Source organism: Pseudochaenichthys georgianus, chromosome 13, assembly GCF_902827115.2.
Source record: "Pseudochaenichthys georgianus chromosome 13, fPseGeo1.2, whole genome shotgun sequence".
NCBI classification, from domain to species: domain Eukaryota; kingdom Metazoa; phylum Chordata; class Actinopteri; order Perciformes; family Channichthyidae; genus Pseudochaenichthys; species Pseudochaenichthys georgianus.
Genome location: NC_047515.1, coordinates 19,181,408 through 19,197,512, shown reverse-complemented (window position 1 = coordinate 19,197,512; position 16,105 = coordinate 19,181,408). Strand labels below are relative to the sequence as shown.

The 16,105-nt window shown below is 38.8% G+C and overlaps 1 protein-coding gene across 4 annotated transcripts in view; it reads right to left on the bottom strand.

Moving 5' to 3' along the window:
* The window catches only part of pitpnm3 (PITPNM family member 3), a 101,459-nt gene that overhangs the window by 72,236 nt on the left and 13,118 nt on the right, over window positions 1-16,105 (bottom strand). For 3 of the 4 annotated variants that reach the window (XM_034096771.2, XM_034096772.2, XM_071205134.1), the window contains exon 2: window positions 12,720-12,815. The exons of the other annotated variant lie outside the window; for it this stretch is intronic. In XM_034096771.2, coding sequence (XP_033952662.1) covers window positions 12,720-12,815 — 96 coding nt within the window. The remainder of the gene's footprint in view (window positions 1-12,719; window positions 12,816-16,105) is intronic. 4 annotated transcript variants of the gene reach the window in all.

Here is a 16,105-nt window from a genome sequence, read left to right as displayed (position 1 = left end):
AAAAGCTATTGTGTATCCCACTGTTACAGATTTGTTTTTATAGCCTGCTCCTTAAAACAGCAGCTCTTCATGTACAGTATGTTTATTTGATACAGCTTATTTTATGTGGAAATTCTGCATGTGGCCTGAATACTTTCACATAGGTGGCCTGTTTTCTTTGTATTATTTTAATAGAAAGATCATGGTTATTTGAACACACTTTCTATGTTATAGAAAGTAGATGTTATCTAGGTTATTTCTTTGTCTTATGCTTGCTTATCGTTGTGCAGCCAATATATACGAAGCAGGTTTGTTTGTGAAGCAGTTTCATTCAAATCAAACCCTGCAGCAACTGATTTTCCCCATAAACACATCTTCAATGGGAGAGGAAGGAGTAATCAGTGAAATGGCCACCTGCAGGGACTGCTTCACAATGAGAAATGTATTGGTCCGTGGGTCAAATCCACTCAAGCTGATGTTGAGTGTTAGCAACACGCAATGTACGAACTGTTCCAACACCAAACTGTGCATATTCCCAAATAGCTTACACAGTATGTGTTAGTCCTTATTTAATTTCCTCTTTAATCTTGTAGGACATGGAATACCACCAAAGTGTAAAAGCTGAATAATGCTGGTTAAAACACTCCTAAAATCTGAAACACAGCCAAAATATAATCAACAACCAGAGAGGTTTACTGGTAGACAAAATACAAATGATACATTCAAAAATGTTAAACAACATGCAAACAAGATACAGGAATGTTGAGTAAATTGCTTCCCGGGCGCCGTTCAAAATGGCAGCACACTGCTCCTAACACAGGATGGGTCAAATGCAGAGAAACAATTTCCCCACGAGGGATTAATAAAAGTCCATCTTATCTTATCTTAAATACACTATCTTATGAGACTGGTTTCTTAGGGAATTTAACAAAACAATTCTGAGGAGAGATGGAATAAATCTATCTTTCATTTACTCTTTCTCGATGCTGCGCATGGATAGTCATATTGATGTAGGAGTAGTGAGTGAAGACAGGCGAGGGAATGGAGTAAATTACTTTAAAGACACATTGTTTCACCGAGAGCTCAGACAAACAAAATCATGGGGGAATGAGATGTGTGTCTACAGTACAGTATGTGCTCCAATAGAGAGGCGAAGTCCCTCCCTTTCCGGGAGCCTCCATGGGACCCCGGAAGTGTAAAATTATACATTGAAGTCAATGGAGAGAGAAAGGTTATCTTTTGATCCCGTTTGAATTGTGCCACGAATGACACATATGATGTTTGTCAATTTAAAAGAATATTTTGCAAGTCAAAAAAATTAAAATGTGTCGTAAAACTGTGAAGTTACACATTTTTTTGTGTGAAACCGCTGAGTGAACTACAGTTCTCTGGTCTCGCACAATACGTGTCACCATCACAAAGACGGCCGTCACGTTAGCCAATTTCACCTGTTTCTTTCAGAATGAGAATAAAAGTATAAAACGAGGTGAACATCACTACAAGTCTGGACACGTTGAGAGCTGGACATACACGAAAGGGGAGTTAGTCGGTTCTGTAGCGGGACCGGCTTTACAAGGTTTCGGTGAGTAATATGAGTGCAATGTGTAACGTTAATGTCAGCTAGCTAACATTAGCTAACAAGGTACACTAACGTGTTTTGTTTCAGTAACTAGTTTTCTCCTTAAGAACTTCGTGGTCTCTGTGTATGCTGTGGATAACATTAGTGTTCACAAGAACAAGGTACACTCCCGTGTTTTGTTTTAGTTGCTCTTCAGATTGAAGCGGCCAGTTTTATATCGACTATACTGTATGTCCTTTTACATCTCGTTGTGTCATTTGAGTTTATTTGCTGTGTGTAGAGTCAAGGGTTTTGGTTATCTTGTCAATTTGTTTGGTTATCCAGGCACAGCTGTGTGTGACTCCCTCTGGTACACTGGTATGTGTTTTCCTAATGTAGAGAGCATTGATTAATTAATAAACTACACACTGAGTCTAGATCCTGACCACATCCTTTTTTATTGTTGATCAAATGTTTTTCAAAAATGTATTTATACACATTTAGAAAAATACAATGTACAATCACAACCAGTACAACACAAATTACAAAAAATACAGAAAAAACAAACAATAACAACAATCAGACAAGAGGACAAAACTATGGAAAAATAACCCCTCCCACCCCCAGATCCAGACCATCCTTGTATTATTGCTCATTCAATCTATTATAGCATGAGACATACAACCCACTGGCCAGAGACATCGCCAATCAGGATGTAGACTGGTTCAGGTCTGCACTGAGGGGTGCACAGTGTGGCATGGCATGGCTTTTGTCAGGCCATTGTCACTGTGCCGGAGCTGATGAAGGGGCATGGGGGTCGGGGGCTTGAGGCAATGCTTGCCTCAATGCGACTGAGCAGAGACCAGCAAGCTGCCATCCAGACAGTGAAGTGTCCACCATCATTATACATGATGGTGTATATAGGATATATATATATATATTTGTATACATATCTGTAAATTGTATAATTGTATTTGATTTAAAAGTCTTTTTGATCTCTCTGTCTATAAACACAAACTGAGTAAGATTGACAATAAAGTTGACTTTGAAAAATATGTATATTCTTTATGAAAATAGTTGACTGTTGGAGAAATTAATTGATTTGATTTTCTGAAGTTAATTTAACTTTGGCGACCATGTAAGGTCATTATTAAAAAGGTACAATCAATTTGTTTAGGGTTGACTAAAATAATGATAAACATTTAATTTGAATAATTTACTGACAGAATAAGAAACTCAATGATGCTCTACTCACCTGTTCCTTTTTATAAAGTGAAACAGTTGAAACGATAGATTTTAGTAAACTTAAAAACAACCTTCTCCAAAAGCTATCAAGGAATATACCGAATACTTGTTTTAGAACTTTATTTTTATATAAATAGTTTGAATGATCCATAATTGACAGAAGTTTGTGTTTACACACTGATCTGTTACTCATATATTAATGTCTTTGTAACTTCAGTAAACCACTACCTCACTAATTTCTTTCATTCATCACGGTTCAGTAAACTAAGTGACACATGAACCAGTTTAATAATTATAATAACGTAGGATTGCAACTCTTTGAAACTGTAGGTGGCTCTTAAAAGAGCTTTTGTGTTTGGGTGTGCTGGTCTCAGGTCAGTTTAAGCCCTCTCTCGCGGATGCAGCGGGCCAGCTGGATGTCCTTGGGCATGATGGTGACCCTCTTTGCTTGGTTCATCTTACCAATGGATGTCGGTGCAGTCCACAATCATTGTGCAGTTGAAGGCAGAATGGATGAAGGCAGAATGAATGTATTATTGACTCCGAATGAAACACAACTTCATGTCATACAATACATTGACTTTATTTGTAATTGTGTAAAAAAATATGAGCATTGATTAGCAAGCAGGACCTGCAGGAACAGAGCATGGTGATGGATGGAGCTGGGAAGAGAGAAGAATAAAGAAAACAGTTCAACTTTATTATCGGATATTAAAAATTCAATTTCAAAACAAGTTGCCGCTCCTACAGTTTTCTAGTATGTAAAGATGATTTCACATGACCTATGCACAATATCACACTCAATACATGTGTGTCTCTGGGGGGTGCATTGTGCCTTTGATGTATATAAATAATATACCATAACCAAATACTATTACGTACAGTGGAAATCAGGTTGCCAGAGCAGGTCAGTCCAGTGTGCATGTTCCTCAGGGTCTCAGCAGTTACAGGTGAGGTAAAGAAAATAAAAGAGAAAAAGGTCAGTAACAACACTTTAAAGTAACAACACTTTGAATAATTATCTCTTTTAATAATGTTCTATCAGTAATCACTCAACTACTGTCTTTCCAACAAACAGATTGACTCACTATCATCACAATGAAACACGTCCAGAAGAATGTACCACAGATGGAAATTAGCTATTAGCTATAATCTGGCATATTGCATCTCTTCTCTTTGCTGAGATTAATGTTTTTGTATGCATGGTCCTTCTATAAATAAATACATGTCATGCAAAGCTGCCTGCCTGCCTTCCTTCCTTCGACTCTCCCTGAACTGCCTGATCTTTTAATGTTCAATTTTAACCATTTGAGCAGATAGCATTAAGTAGAAAAGATCGCAGATGCTAATGTGCCGTTAGCCTACCTCCCGCCCCCTTAGCACCTGGTGGAGGGGGCGATAGGCTCCTCTTCAAATGTTTCACAAAATACTTACCATCATGACTACTCTTACTGTTTAACATTTGGGTTTATTTCATGTTAAGGCTAATACAAATGACAAGGCTAAGTAATGTGATGCTAACTAACGTGCTCGCTACTAGCTATGTAGCTAACTTGACTATGTTCCATGCAAAACATGTGTATTACCTGATATGTTTGGTCCAACGACTCCTGGTCCTTTCATCAGACGGGAAGCGATAGAACGAGCAAGTGGTATGATCACTTATGTGATTACAACCTGGTACAAAGCACACAGGCATCTTGTAAAAGTGAATTTATTTTTAGCAATCTCTTATTTATTGGAGGGAATAAATCAGTTATGAGATCTTCTTCTTCTTCTTCGCTTTAATTACGAGTCGCAACCACTTGGAGCATTATCGCCTGTGACATCACTTACGCGAGCCAGAATGGGATTTGGGATTTGTAGTCTTTGTAGTCGCGTATTTTTCATAGTCTTATATTTCAACAGTTTTACGACAAAATGTGACTTTTTTGACATGGAACTTATTGTTTAAGATTGACAAACATCATATGTGTAGTTCGTAGCACAATTCAAACGGGATCAAAAGATACGTTTTCTCTCTCCATTGAATTCAATGTAAATGTTTCGCTTCCGGGGTCCCATGGGCCGGAAGTAGATGGGCGTGACTTCGCCTCTCTATACTTCTATCAGTGTGAGGACCAGCTTAAGTCGCATGACATGTTTGTGAAAAGTATTTTAACCATTTCAGTGGGCTGCTTCCACATCTCGTGACTTTGTCTTTGGATTTTAAGGGATGAACTTGCTTGAAGTGAATATATCTGCACTTTCCTTGTTGTTCGGAGTTTGATTCTTTGTGGTTTTTGTACTTATTGTAAGTCACTTTGGATAAAAGCTACGGCAGTTAAATTATATGTAATGTAATAAAATGCAGACGCATTTAAAATGCTTGCTCACACTAAAAACAACAAAATAGTAAATTAGTAAAGTAATAATGCACAAATCATCCTTTTGCCTTCTTCTTTTGAATTATTTTTGGTTAAAATCTTTTATCAAGTACAAGTACAAATAATTGTACCAGCAAGTTTAATTATTATTTTAAATAGGCTACTTGCACATAAACATAATTTACTTCCAGTGGCAATGTATTATGAATTTAACTGTAGGAGCAGCAAACACCATACATTTCCTTTCAGGCTAAATCTGCCTGTTCCCCTCATTATTTAAATTCCTGTCATCAAATTGTAAATCTGGATAAACCCAAAGTAAACAGCTCACATCAATGAACATAGTGACACTTGAGTTGGCATTCCCTGAAGCAGCCTGAAGGCACATTCAGTATTTTAATCCTGTGCACAAATGTGTGTAGCTGCACAAACATATGAAATAAACAGAGGTTGATTGATGCTGAGGGGTTGTGAGGCAATACCAGCAGTATGCTGAGAAGAAGAGAGGTATGATTTTTCATTTTTACTGTGGAGGTGCCCTTTAATTCATCGGAATATTCAGATGGCGTAAACTGCAAGTGAAAGCAATTCTGCATAAATACCTCCCACTGCTGATAACCACAGACAAAACCGCCAAGAAGGAGCTAAAACCCTGTAGTCAAAGATCCATTTTAGATGTATTGATATGCATTCAGACTGCAGGTAAAAGTGCCAGAAATCACATGGAATCTGTTATTTTGAATGCATCCTAAGTTTGTGATGTCGTATCGTAATTCATACAAAATGTCCATCTCTGACTCAGCTGGCTCCCATTTATAAATGAAACTGTGAATACTGACTTCAGTGAACTACCTGTTTACTTGCATGTCACATCTCTGCTTTTGTTCTTTTGAGCATCCGGGTGATTTGAGGACCTTTAACAGATCACACTGAAACCTGATATTGGCCACATGGTCAAAATAGTGTGAATAGCCAAACAAAGAAATCAGATATGAACAAAATATCTAAATTTAGCACCAAGCATCAATTCTGAACATGACCTTGTGTATGAGATAACAAATCACGAGTCAATCCTACACTTCAACGGGGTTAAATGATTAAGAAATGCTAATTTATGGAGCTTTCTTTTAAACGTTTTTAATAGAAACTCACATGGCGAAATAAATCTAAATATTGTGTTCACATCTCACGCTTAAACTGACTGTTATCCTCAACCCAAAAACAAAACCAAATGTTCTCGCTGCCACTGAGCATTTTGAGAAAAATGTAGCTATTGGCAAAATAAAACCATTGATTTGAGAGCAGAGCCTGCAATATTTAAACCTGTAAAAGACATTCAGTAAAAGTTGCTTTTATGTCAAAACAACATCAAGGAAAATAAATGCCTGAAGCTCTTCATTTTAAGTGGTTTATAAGCCTTTATTCTATTGGCTTGTTTAAAGATAAATGTATGACTCTCCACCGTGTTTCTGCACAAAGCTCCTAACACTTTAATGGTAGACAATTGCATTCTCTGTGTGAACCACTACAATTGAAATTTCAACCTTTTCCTAAGAAGAGTGCTTCAGAGTTTGCTTTTCTTCTTTTATTGTCAGCTTCAAATGCCTACTTATCTTCTTTCTTTCATTTGAACTGTCACATTTGAGAGCTTCTGTATCTGGATTATAGATAAACTGGACCTTTACCTCTCCTTGCTGGGAGAAGCATGGTGGTAGTGACTGAGAAAGTGGACGGCCCATGACGCCATTCAATATATCCTCTTAAATCTGTCTGCATGTCTGAGACTCTCTGACAGCAGTTTGTGTTACACCTCTGTTTTCATCATCCCTGCAGGCCACCTCGATGGGGCTGCGACAATAACAAAACTGATCCTGAGAGTGTGTTTTAGTTTGTGTGTGTGAGTGCAGATTTGCTATGGGGCTAGCGTGCAGATGTAACAGGAGTCCATCAACAGAGACGACAGCTTCAAACCATCCAGCCGACACCATGGCACACACACTGACTGACACACAACAATCTAAAACTGATGGAAACTGAACAACCTGTTTCTGAGTTCATATTAGAAACAACATACACAGACAGGTCATGGATTTTAACTTGGACATTTGACTCAACAAATGAACAGCATTAATCCTAAAACCCTTAATTTTGATTATTTTATTTTATTGTACCATTGGTAAAGTGCATTCTGTGGGAAGCCGCTTGTGTTATTGAATCAGCTCCAGAAACATTTCAAATGAACTCATCTTGAGCTGTAATCACCCAGTTGAGAGGACCCAAGTGGTTTTTAATAATAATAATAATTCCTTACATTTATTATAGCGCTTTTTCAATGACTCAAAGCGCTTTACATATACACACATTACACATATATCATACATGCAATGGTCAGATACTGTGGACAATACCCACAGGAGCAAGTTCAGGTGAAGTGTCTTGCCCAAGGACACACCAGCTTTACAGACGCAGCAGCGGCGGGTTTCACCCCTTGATCATTGCACAGCACACTGCGCCACACCGTCCATCTTCACGCCTCAAGGTCATCGAGGCGCTTTTACAAGTACACATTGGTATTATACATGTACTGTGGACAATACCCACAGGAGCAAATCCGGGTGAAGTGTCTTGCCCAAGGACACAACGGCCTGACGCAGTGGCGGCAGGAGCGGGTTTCGAACTGGAGTTCCCCAGCACTCCCCCTTGATCTGATGATCGGATGCACAGACCACTGCGACACCCGTCTCGATATTTTTTTTGATATTCAGTTGACATTTATTTATGAAAAATGACTTTAACAGTCTTAACTTTGCTGACTCAGAGTTTTGGTAGACAGATCTACAAAAAGTGATGGAGCCTACATTAAAGAAGCTGTAAAAAGGAACATTTCAATGGTAAAGTAAATGTCACTGGCCCATGCCGCTGCCAGAGTAAAAAGATGTACCAAAGCAACCTCAACTGCTGATGGCTATGTCCAAAAACCTTGAAGCAAAATGTTTGTGAAAACAAGTGAGGAGATTTCAGTCTTAAATAGGCAACAAATGGTAGTCTACCAGCCGCAAGTCAATAAATGACACTTCATACTTCCGTTGTTGCTTTGGTCAAATTATTAGGATCATTGTTGAGCTGTATTGTCTTAAAACTAAGTATACTTGTCCTACATTGTTGACCCAGTATGATTGATAAGAAAACACCAAACTACCCTCAAGGATATACGTCATCTCTTATGGTGATGGTTTTCTTTGAAATGTTATGGGCTGATAATGTCTTATACTTGTGACCTGCACTTTCATCTTGCACACAAAGCTTTGTTCTGCATCTCAGAAGTACAGTGCACTTTAACACTACCCACTTACATTAGAGTGCATTGAAAGAATTCACAGAAGGATCTCTGAATATAGCCATTTGTAAACACTCAAGTTCAAGCATGAGCCCTTTGAGGTGCCTCGTCTTGTTCATAAGAGATTCCGGAAAAGATATTACATTTAGAAACAAATCCATACAGAGATAAATAGAAAGAAAAGCACTATAATAAAAAACGATAACAATCAGGTCTCCCCTTTTTAGCAGAACATTGAGCACATCACTGACAGTCTTCATTAAGTCTGGTGTTTTTACTGGCTCCAATGGGTTAGGCAGTGTGGATGAAAACATTCATCATAACAACATAAATAAAACCTCCGGGCTTATTGTGAGAGTTTGAGTGGTATAGGCCTATCGTATATGACAAATACCCTCTCCATCGCTCTTCAGTGTAATTTCTTTCAGTTTGTCCATGCTTCTCTATTAAAAGCTGAAATTGCTTTTGGCCAAAGAAAACATATATCCAGTGCGCCTGGTAGAAATAAATGATACCAGCTCTCTGTAATAATAATAATAATTCCTTACATTTATTATAGCGCTTTTACAATGACTCAAAGCGCTTTACATATACACACATTACACATATGTTTTATACATGCAGGAGCAAGTTCAGGTGAAGTGTCTTGCCCAAGGACACACCGGCTTTACAGACGCAGCAGCGGCGGGTTTCACCCCTTGATCTGATGATCATTGCACAGCGCACTGCGCCACACCGTCCATCTTCACGCCTCGAGGTCATCGAGGCGCTTTTACAAGTATACATTGGTATCATACATGTACTGTGGACAATACCCACAGGAGCAAATCCGGGTGAAGTGTCTTGCCTAAGGACACAACGGCCTGACGCAGTGGCGGCAGGAGCGGGTTACCAGCTCTCATATGAAATGCAGATTGTGAGTCAGTCGTGCATTGAAGAACTGCACTGGGTCATAATTTCAACAACCTTTTTATGTCCTTGTTCTGTTTCCCTTTTAAGGGGATGCATGAGTGCATGTTTACATTTGGAATAACTTGCTGTGTGGCCTCTTCTGCAGGACTGAGCTCCACTAATTCCCCTGAGCACAGACACTATTGTCACTAAGAGAAAACACATTTCTAACACATCCTCCATCATTTCTTGTTTTTTTAGCTTTGTTCTATTTCATAATTCCTTCTTTAATAGAGCTGTGTTAACTTGGACAACCTTGCTTTCCTAAAACTTGAATCGATAATCAAAGGTTTTTCACAAGAACGTAAAAATATTGGCCCGCCACAAAGGTCGTTGTTCATCAATGAGTGATGGAAAATTAGATATGAAAGGGTCTCTGAAGAACAAGCCAGCCAAAAAATAAGCAGATTGGAGAGGGAAACAAACAACCCAAATTCAAAGACGGGAACAAAATAAGAGGTACCTTCACCACGAGCATATGGACTAAAATGCCGATTTGATTAGTTGGGACATTTTGTTGCAAACCATTTATATAAGCCAATTCAGCAATGGCACTCTTGATTAAAAATAATGAAAATGTAAAAATAAAACCCGCTTTAATATTAGATATGCTGGTGGGTATTTGTCTTTTTTGTAAATATGAACTTTGTTCAGCACACACAATATTTTGTGAAAAAAGTAATGATTATAAAACGTTGTGCTCCAATTATACGCTCACACCATTACATAGTAAATCCATATTTAACACACCTGCATTTAAGTAATAGTTCAACATTTTGAGTAATACGCTTCCCGGCCAGAAGTTTGATGTGAATATCGATTACACTTTCCCGGCAGTCCATTAAATATGAAACGACATCCAGCAGCCAGTTAGTTTAGCTTAGCATAAAGAAGGAAAGCAGTTTGAAACAATTGGTCTGGTTCTGTCGAAATATGAAAGAACAATATGCATACCAGCACTTTAAAAATGGTCCGGATGCAATGACTTCTGCTGATCGCCTGTCGCGATGCAACACATTTCATTTAAACACGTCACTTTTTTGTGGATTAAACAAAAGGATGCTGGTAGCTGGATTTGCTATGACATTTGGATAGAAACAGGCTAACTTTTTTCCTGTGTCCAGTTGTTATGCTAAGCTAAGCTAACATGCTGCTGGCTGTATTTCCATATTTATTGTTCAACTTGAGTGGTATCGACTGTCTCATCTTTCCCACTGCAAGAGAAAGAATAAGAGTGTTTCATAAAATGTCCAACTATGCTTTATGGACTAAATAACATGAATTAAAACCACACACATAACAAACATCTTATTATGTATAAGCCTTTGTCTGACATAAAAAGCCCCAGAGTGCAGCCTCTCCCTGTGCTATTTAATTAAAAGAGATAAAGCCCTTCTTTGATCTCTGCTCCTGCACACTCAGTAAAGATATTTCACGGCTGAGTGGAATTGCATGCGATAGATGTATAAGTGGGGATGATGCAGTACATATGTTCATAGGGAAAACAAATGCACATGATATCTCATTCCCTGGTCTCACAAAATGAATTTTGAGCAATACACACCTCTGCTCAGTGACAGCTGTGATAAAGATATATATTTAATGTTTTTCTAGAAGTCTGCGGTGAGCATGCCTTTTTCTGGCAAGCATAATATGTGAGGGAAAAGGAGTAACATCTAAATTAGGAGGATGAGAATCAAAGGTTAAGGCATGAAGAGTGAAATGAGATAAACAAGTGAGAGTGAATGACGAAAGAGAATGAAATTTGAATAAATCACATTTCCTTAAACAAAAAATGGGACTTTTTACCGCAGCTTAACATTTCAGTCATGAACCACAGTGGAGAAGGAGCAGTGCCTGTAATCTGTTACCCACTGAGCCCTATTTTCTGTCACAAGTTAGACACATCTATTGTTGTTTGTTTGGTTCATCTTAACTCTCCTGTCATTTCAGATCCTGCCTTCCGGCCAGGCCCTTGTAATCAGCTCCCTTCACCTGGTCTCCCCAGCCCTTCCCCTCACCTGTTACTCATTCCCTCATCACCCCACAGTATTTATACCACCTCACTATCAGTTGTCCTTTGCCAGATTGTCTTGTCGTTTCCGCCAAGCTCTCCAGTGTGTGTTATTCTCTAGCCTAGATTTTTGTCCTGCCCGGTTTTTGACCCCTGCCTGCCTGTATTCGGATCTCGAGTTCCTGCCTGCTCCCTGTTTGGTTTTGGTTGCCTGTCTGACGGATTTCCTGGTTTTGACCCTGCCTGTCCCAGACCTGAATAACCTGAACATTGCAAAACACTGGTTGTATCTGTGTCGTGCTATTGGGTTCTGATCTGTACCTGTGATCGTGACATTTTCAGCTTGTATATGACATGAGGATTGTTGGACACCAGAAACTCTCAACATACCCCTGGCTATTGACTGACTTAATGTAAAATAAGAACATGTTACAATAATAACACATCATTGATAAGTATATCTCGGGGGGAAAAGCACTTGTAGTGGATAATTGGGATAAATATTCCACTTGTTCGCTGATTAACTCCCTTTGGGACTGTGAAAAGGCTAGTAGTGGAAAATAAGTCATCAAGTGTGTCTATGTCTGGTCAGTCTGACATCTTGCATACAATTGTAAAAAAAAAAAAAAAATGTATCAGAGAATTGGACAGTGAAATCATTTAAACATGATTAGGCATGATGAAAGGTAACAAATTAATTTTCTATACATTGTGTCTGGTTTGTTCTGAAATCAGATTTTCACTCAATTTAGTGATACAACAAATCATTCACATACTTTAAATATCATCCACCCACAAAATAGAGAAATTTGCCATTATATTTAGCTGAATCTTATCAATCATGACATTTCCCCAACTTTAAAAACAAGACCCAACTGTCCTTTTTCACCACAGGAATTAATAACCTGTAATGTATGGATTCCTATAATCTGAAATGAGACTCAAGTGGCTTTGATACAAGGTTATTCCAATAAATGTAGGTTTTGAAGGTTAAAACAAGAAGTTAAAAGATGCTTGAAGAAACAGTACGTCTCACTCAGCGCCAAAATGTATCCCAGAAACTTGGAAAAAAAGCAGAATCCATGAAAATGACTACCTGTTACATTTCATTAAATTCCTCGAGTCAAAAGTATTCCCTCTTGATGGAATAAAAAATGTCAGTTTAAAATGCTCATACACACTTTCACATCATTCTGTGATTGCTGTTGGAGAGACAGATAATCTACAAGGTGATGACAGGATAAAATGGAGGAATAAAATGTAACTAACCTCTGGCATCAAAGAACTCCTCATCGGAGCTGTCAACTGATTCCTGTGCAATATTCTGCAGACACCAATGAGTGGCGCTGTGCTTTCGTGCTGATCCTGTGGGTCAGAAGAAGCAAATAAGATAGAAAATCCTTTTTTCGAAAGGATGACACACAGGGTCGTGTCATTAATCATAGAAATCAAGGAGAGATCAATCACGCATATCATATTATTTTCCATTCCTTTTATTTTTTAGTTGAAAGCTCTCACAGTTCAGAATGAAAAGCAAAGTGTGAACGCCCCAGGGTGGGAACGATGGCCTTTCAAGTGTCACAGCAGTTGAAAGACCCAGACTGACTTTCTTTGAGCAGTGTCATAGCACACAAGTGTGTCAGCAAGGAAGCATAGCAGTATTTGTATTAGCTCCTCATACAAGAGCAGGGATGAGAGGGGATTTAGAGCACTGGCATCACTGGCAAACACACAGGCATCTCCATGTTTAGGCCACACTCAGACAAACACAACACACTCTCATCAAACAACCAATTTTATTTTATTTAGGTATCTTTCCCCTTTCTATTCCTACACATTTATGTATTCATTTGTTTATTAATGTTTGATATAAATGATTTGACATATGTTCCTCTGTTATCAGTCTTTTGAATAATGATTATTCAGTTAATTCCTTTTCATCTAACCACAGCTGAATAATGAAGATGCATTGCCTCGGGCTGGGCCCTTGAGGCGGCTGAACTAGTTTAGGGCGACTTGGAATAAGAGGACCTGTTTTTTGATATGCTCTTCTACTTATGTAAAGCTGCTCTTCAGACCCATTCAAAATACCCCTACTGATTGGTTGGGGGCTAACATTGCCATTAAATAAAAGATAAAACAAGCAAATGAACAAAAACAACTGGGATGAAAAAAAAGATTTAACATTTGGTCCTGACCCAGCTGTTATCGATGCCCCGCTCCAGTTACACCCCGGTACCTTCTCTGCTCATGAGGCCAGTGATGAGAGCATTGTTACGTGTACTCCAGCCTATATCGTTCACACATAGAGCCCATCTACCCACACACTGCTTAACCCATGCACACTGCAATGAAGAAAACCACAGCAAACATTATGTCCTTTTATAAATCAATGTTTTTGGTCGTTTCCATGATGGTCACAATTGCAACTGCTTTCCAAGACAAAAAGCCAACATGCCAATGAAGTTGGGAATGAACTGAAGATCTCTTTTCTACCTTTGACTTAGTCGCAACTCTGCCCATCAGCACAATCCTTCTCCAGAGTCCCCTGAACCTCTGCAGAGATTGTTTGGCCTGTAGCCAACTGGAAGATAGGGTACGGGGGCTCAGAGGATCAGTTCTGTCCTTGTGTGAGCACTTATTGTGAAACAGACAAGCAGCAGCACTGACAACCAAACATAGACATACCAACTCTGAATGTTTTTGTCCACTAAACTATCCTATACACACAAGAGAATTTAGCTGGATGACACAATTCTCTCCTCTTGTACCAAGATGATTACTGTTCTTTCTCTGGGAAGCACTTCTCTCTTTGAAAATGAAAACATGCCTCCCACCACTTAAACAAAATAGCAACAGAAGCTATAAATATAGCTGAAATCCTCAGCAAACTCTTGACCAGAACGTAGGTCAATAAACTGCACAGAACGACAGAACCGCACATCACTATGATGCAACTGTGTCAGTGTTTATAATGTTGTTAAACAATAGACGCCTGCCGGCTTGTGGTTCCCTCCCAACTGCTCATTTATGTGTCATGCTTTGTGTCGGACACTAGTGGAGACAACACACTCAGCATGAAGTACTAAATGAGATGGATGAATATCTACATTACAAAAACCTCAGTGTTTTCTGATCCTTCCCTCACTTCACTTTAAAATGTAATACGTGTAATTTAAAAATAAAGGTTTGGTTCCTTGATTGTATTAGCTGTAGCTACTTAGCTAGTTAATTAAGATTACGGTTGTGAAGACAATACAATCTGTGAAGGGTTCTTGACTTTACCAACACTTACAGTTAGAGATGTCCCGATCCGATCACGTGATCGGGGATCGGAGCCGATCACGTGATTTGCAAAAGATCGGAATCGGGAGAAAAAAATCGGGGATCGGGATTTTTTTTTTTTAATTATTTTTATAAAATATTTTTAGAATTTTATTTAATGTTACAAAACAAAAATGACCATGTTCACGTCTTAAAGTCATCCTGAGGCTTTAGTTTTGGTTTAAAATTACACAACATCATGTATGTGTTGCTTCTTTTGGGCTTGTTTTCAGCATGGTTGCTTATTTCTCTCAAAGCTGGCAACAGAGTGGGCGCAGTGTCTAATAGTAGCAGTAAGCTAACGAGAGGCTACGTTCAGCTGGTGACTCGGGAGTCGGGACAGAGAAAATGTCAGGAGTTTGGAAGTATTATAAAATTGAAAGCGAAGGCAGTGTAACAGCCAGATGCAATGTTTGCAAGGTGGAGGTTCCGCGTGGTGGAAAGAACAGAGCTACGTTCAACACGACCAATCTAATACGCTACCTGAGAAACAAACACCAACAACAACACAGCGAATACACAGCGGCCACTCAGGTAACGGCGCTGAAACAACCGACACTTTCAGAGACTTTTAAAAGGAAAGAGAAACTGCCCCAGAACAGTGAAAAGGCCAACAAAATAACAGCCGAGATAGCTGAATTCATCGCGTTGGATGACCAGCCGTTATCTGTTACCTTTTTTTTCTCTTAATGCATTGCATACAGATCGGATCGGGAAAAATCGGTATCGGCAGATTATCAAAATCAAATGATCGGAATCGGATCAGGAGCAAAAAAAGGTGATCGGGACATCCCTACTTACAGTACATGATGCTTTTATCTCATCACGTTAAATGGCTGAAGTTTAACTGCATGTGTCCACAAAAAGTCAGCATACTGTTGAATCCATGTAGTACTAGTAGACATATATAAAGAAGCAGCTTCATTCCCGCATACAGCGCTAAATAGTCTTTGAAAAACAAATTATGAAAAAATATGGCTGTTATTTCATGCAAACACTGTTTTGCTACTTGGCTTCCAATTACTGGATAAGCAAGGCAGAGGTTAGATTTATGCTTTCTTTGTTTGAGTTTTCGAAAAATATTGTTGACTTAATGTTGCAAGAGAAAAAGCTTTTCAGGACTAGCATGGATGGATTACTGAACGTGCTTACTGGACATAGACAGAGGCCCATAGTGCCACGGCCTTGCTGGCCTTAATTTACAAAATGTTTCTTAAAGAGATACATATCAACCAGAAAGAGACTCAAAGGTCCCATAAAGAAACACCAAAGGGACACAGAAAGAGAAACCAAAACAACTATAAAGACATGCAAAACATCTGAAAAGAGAA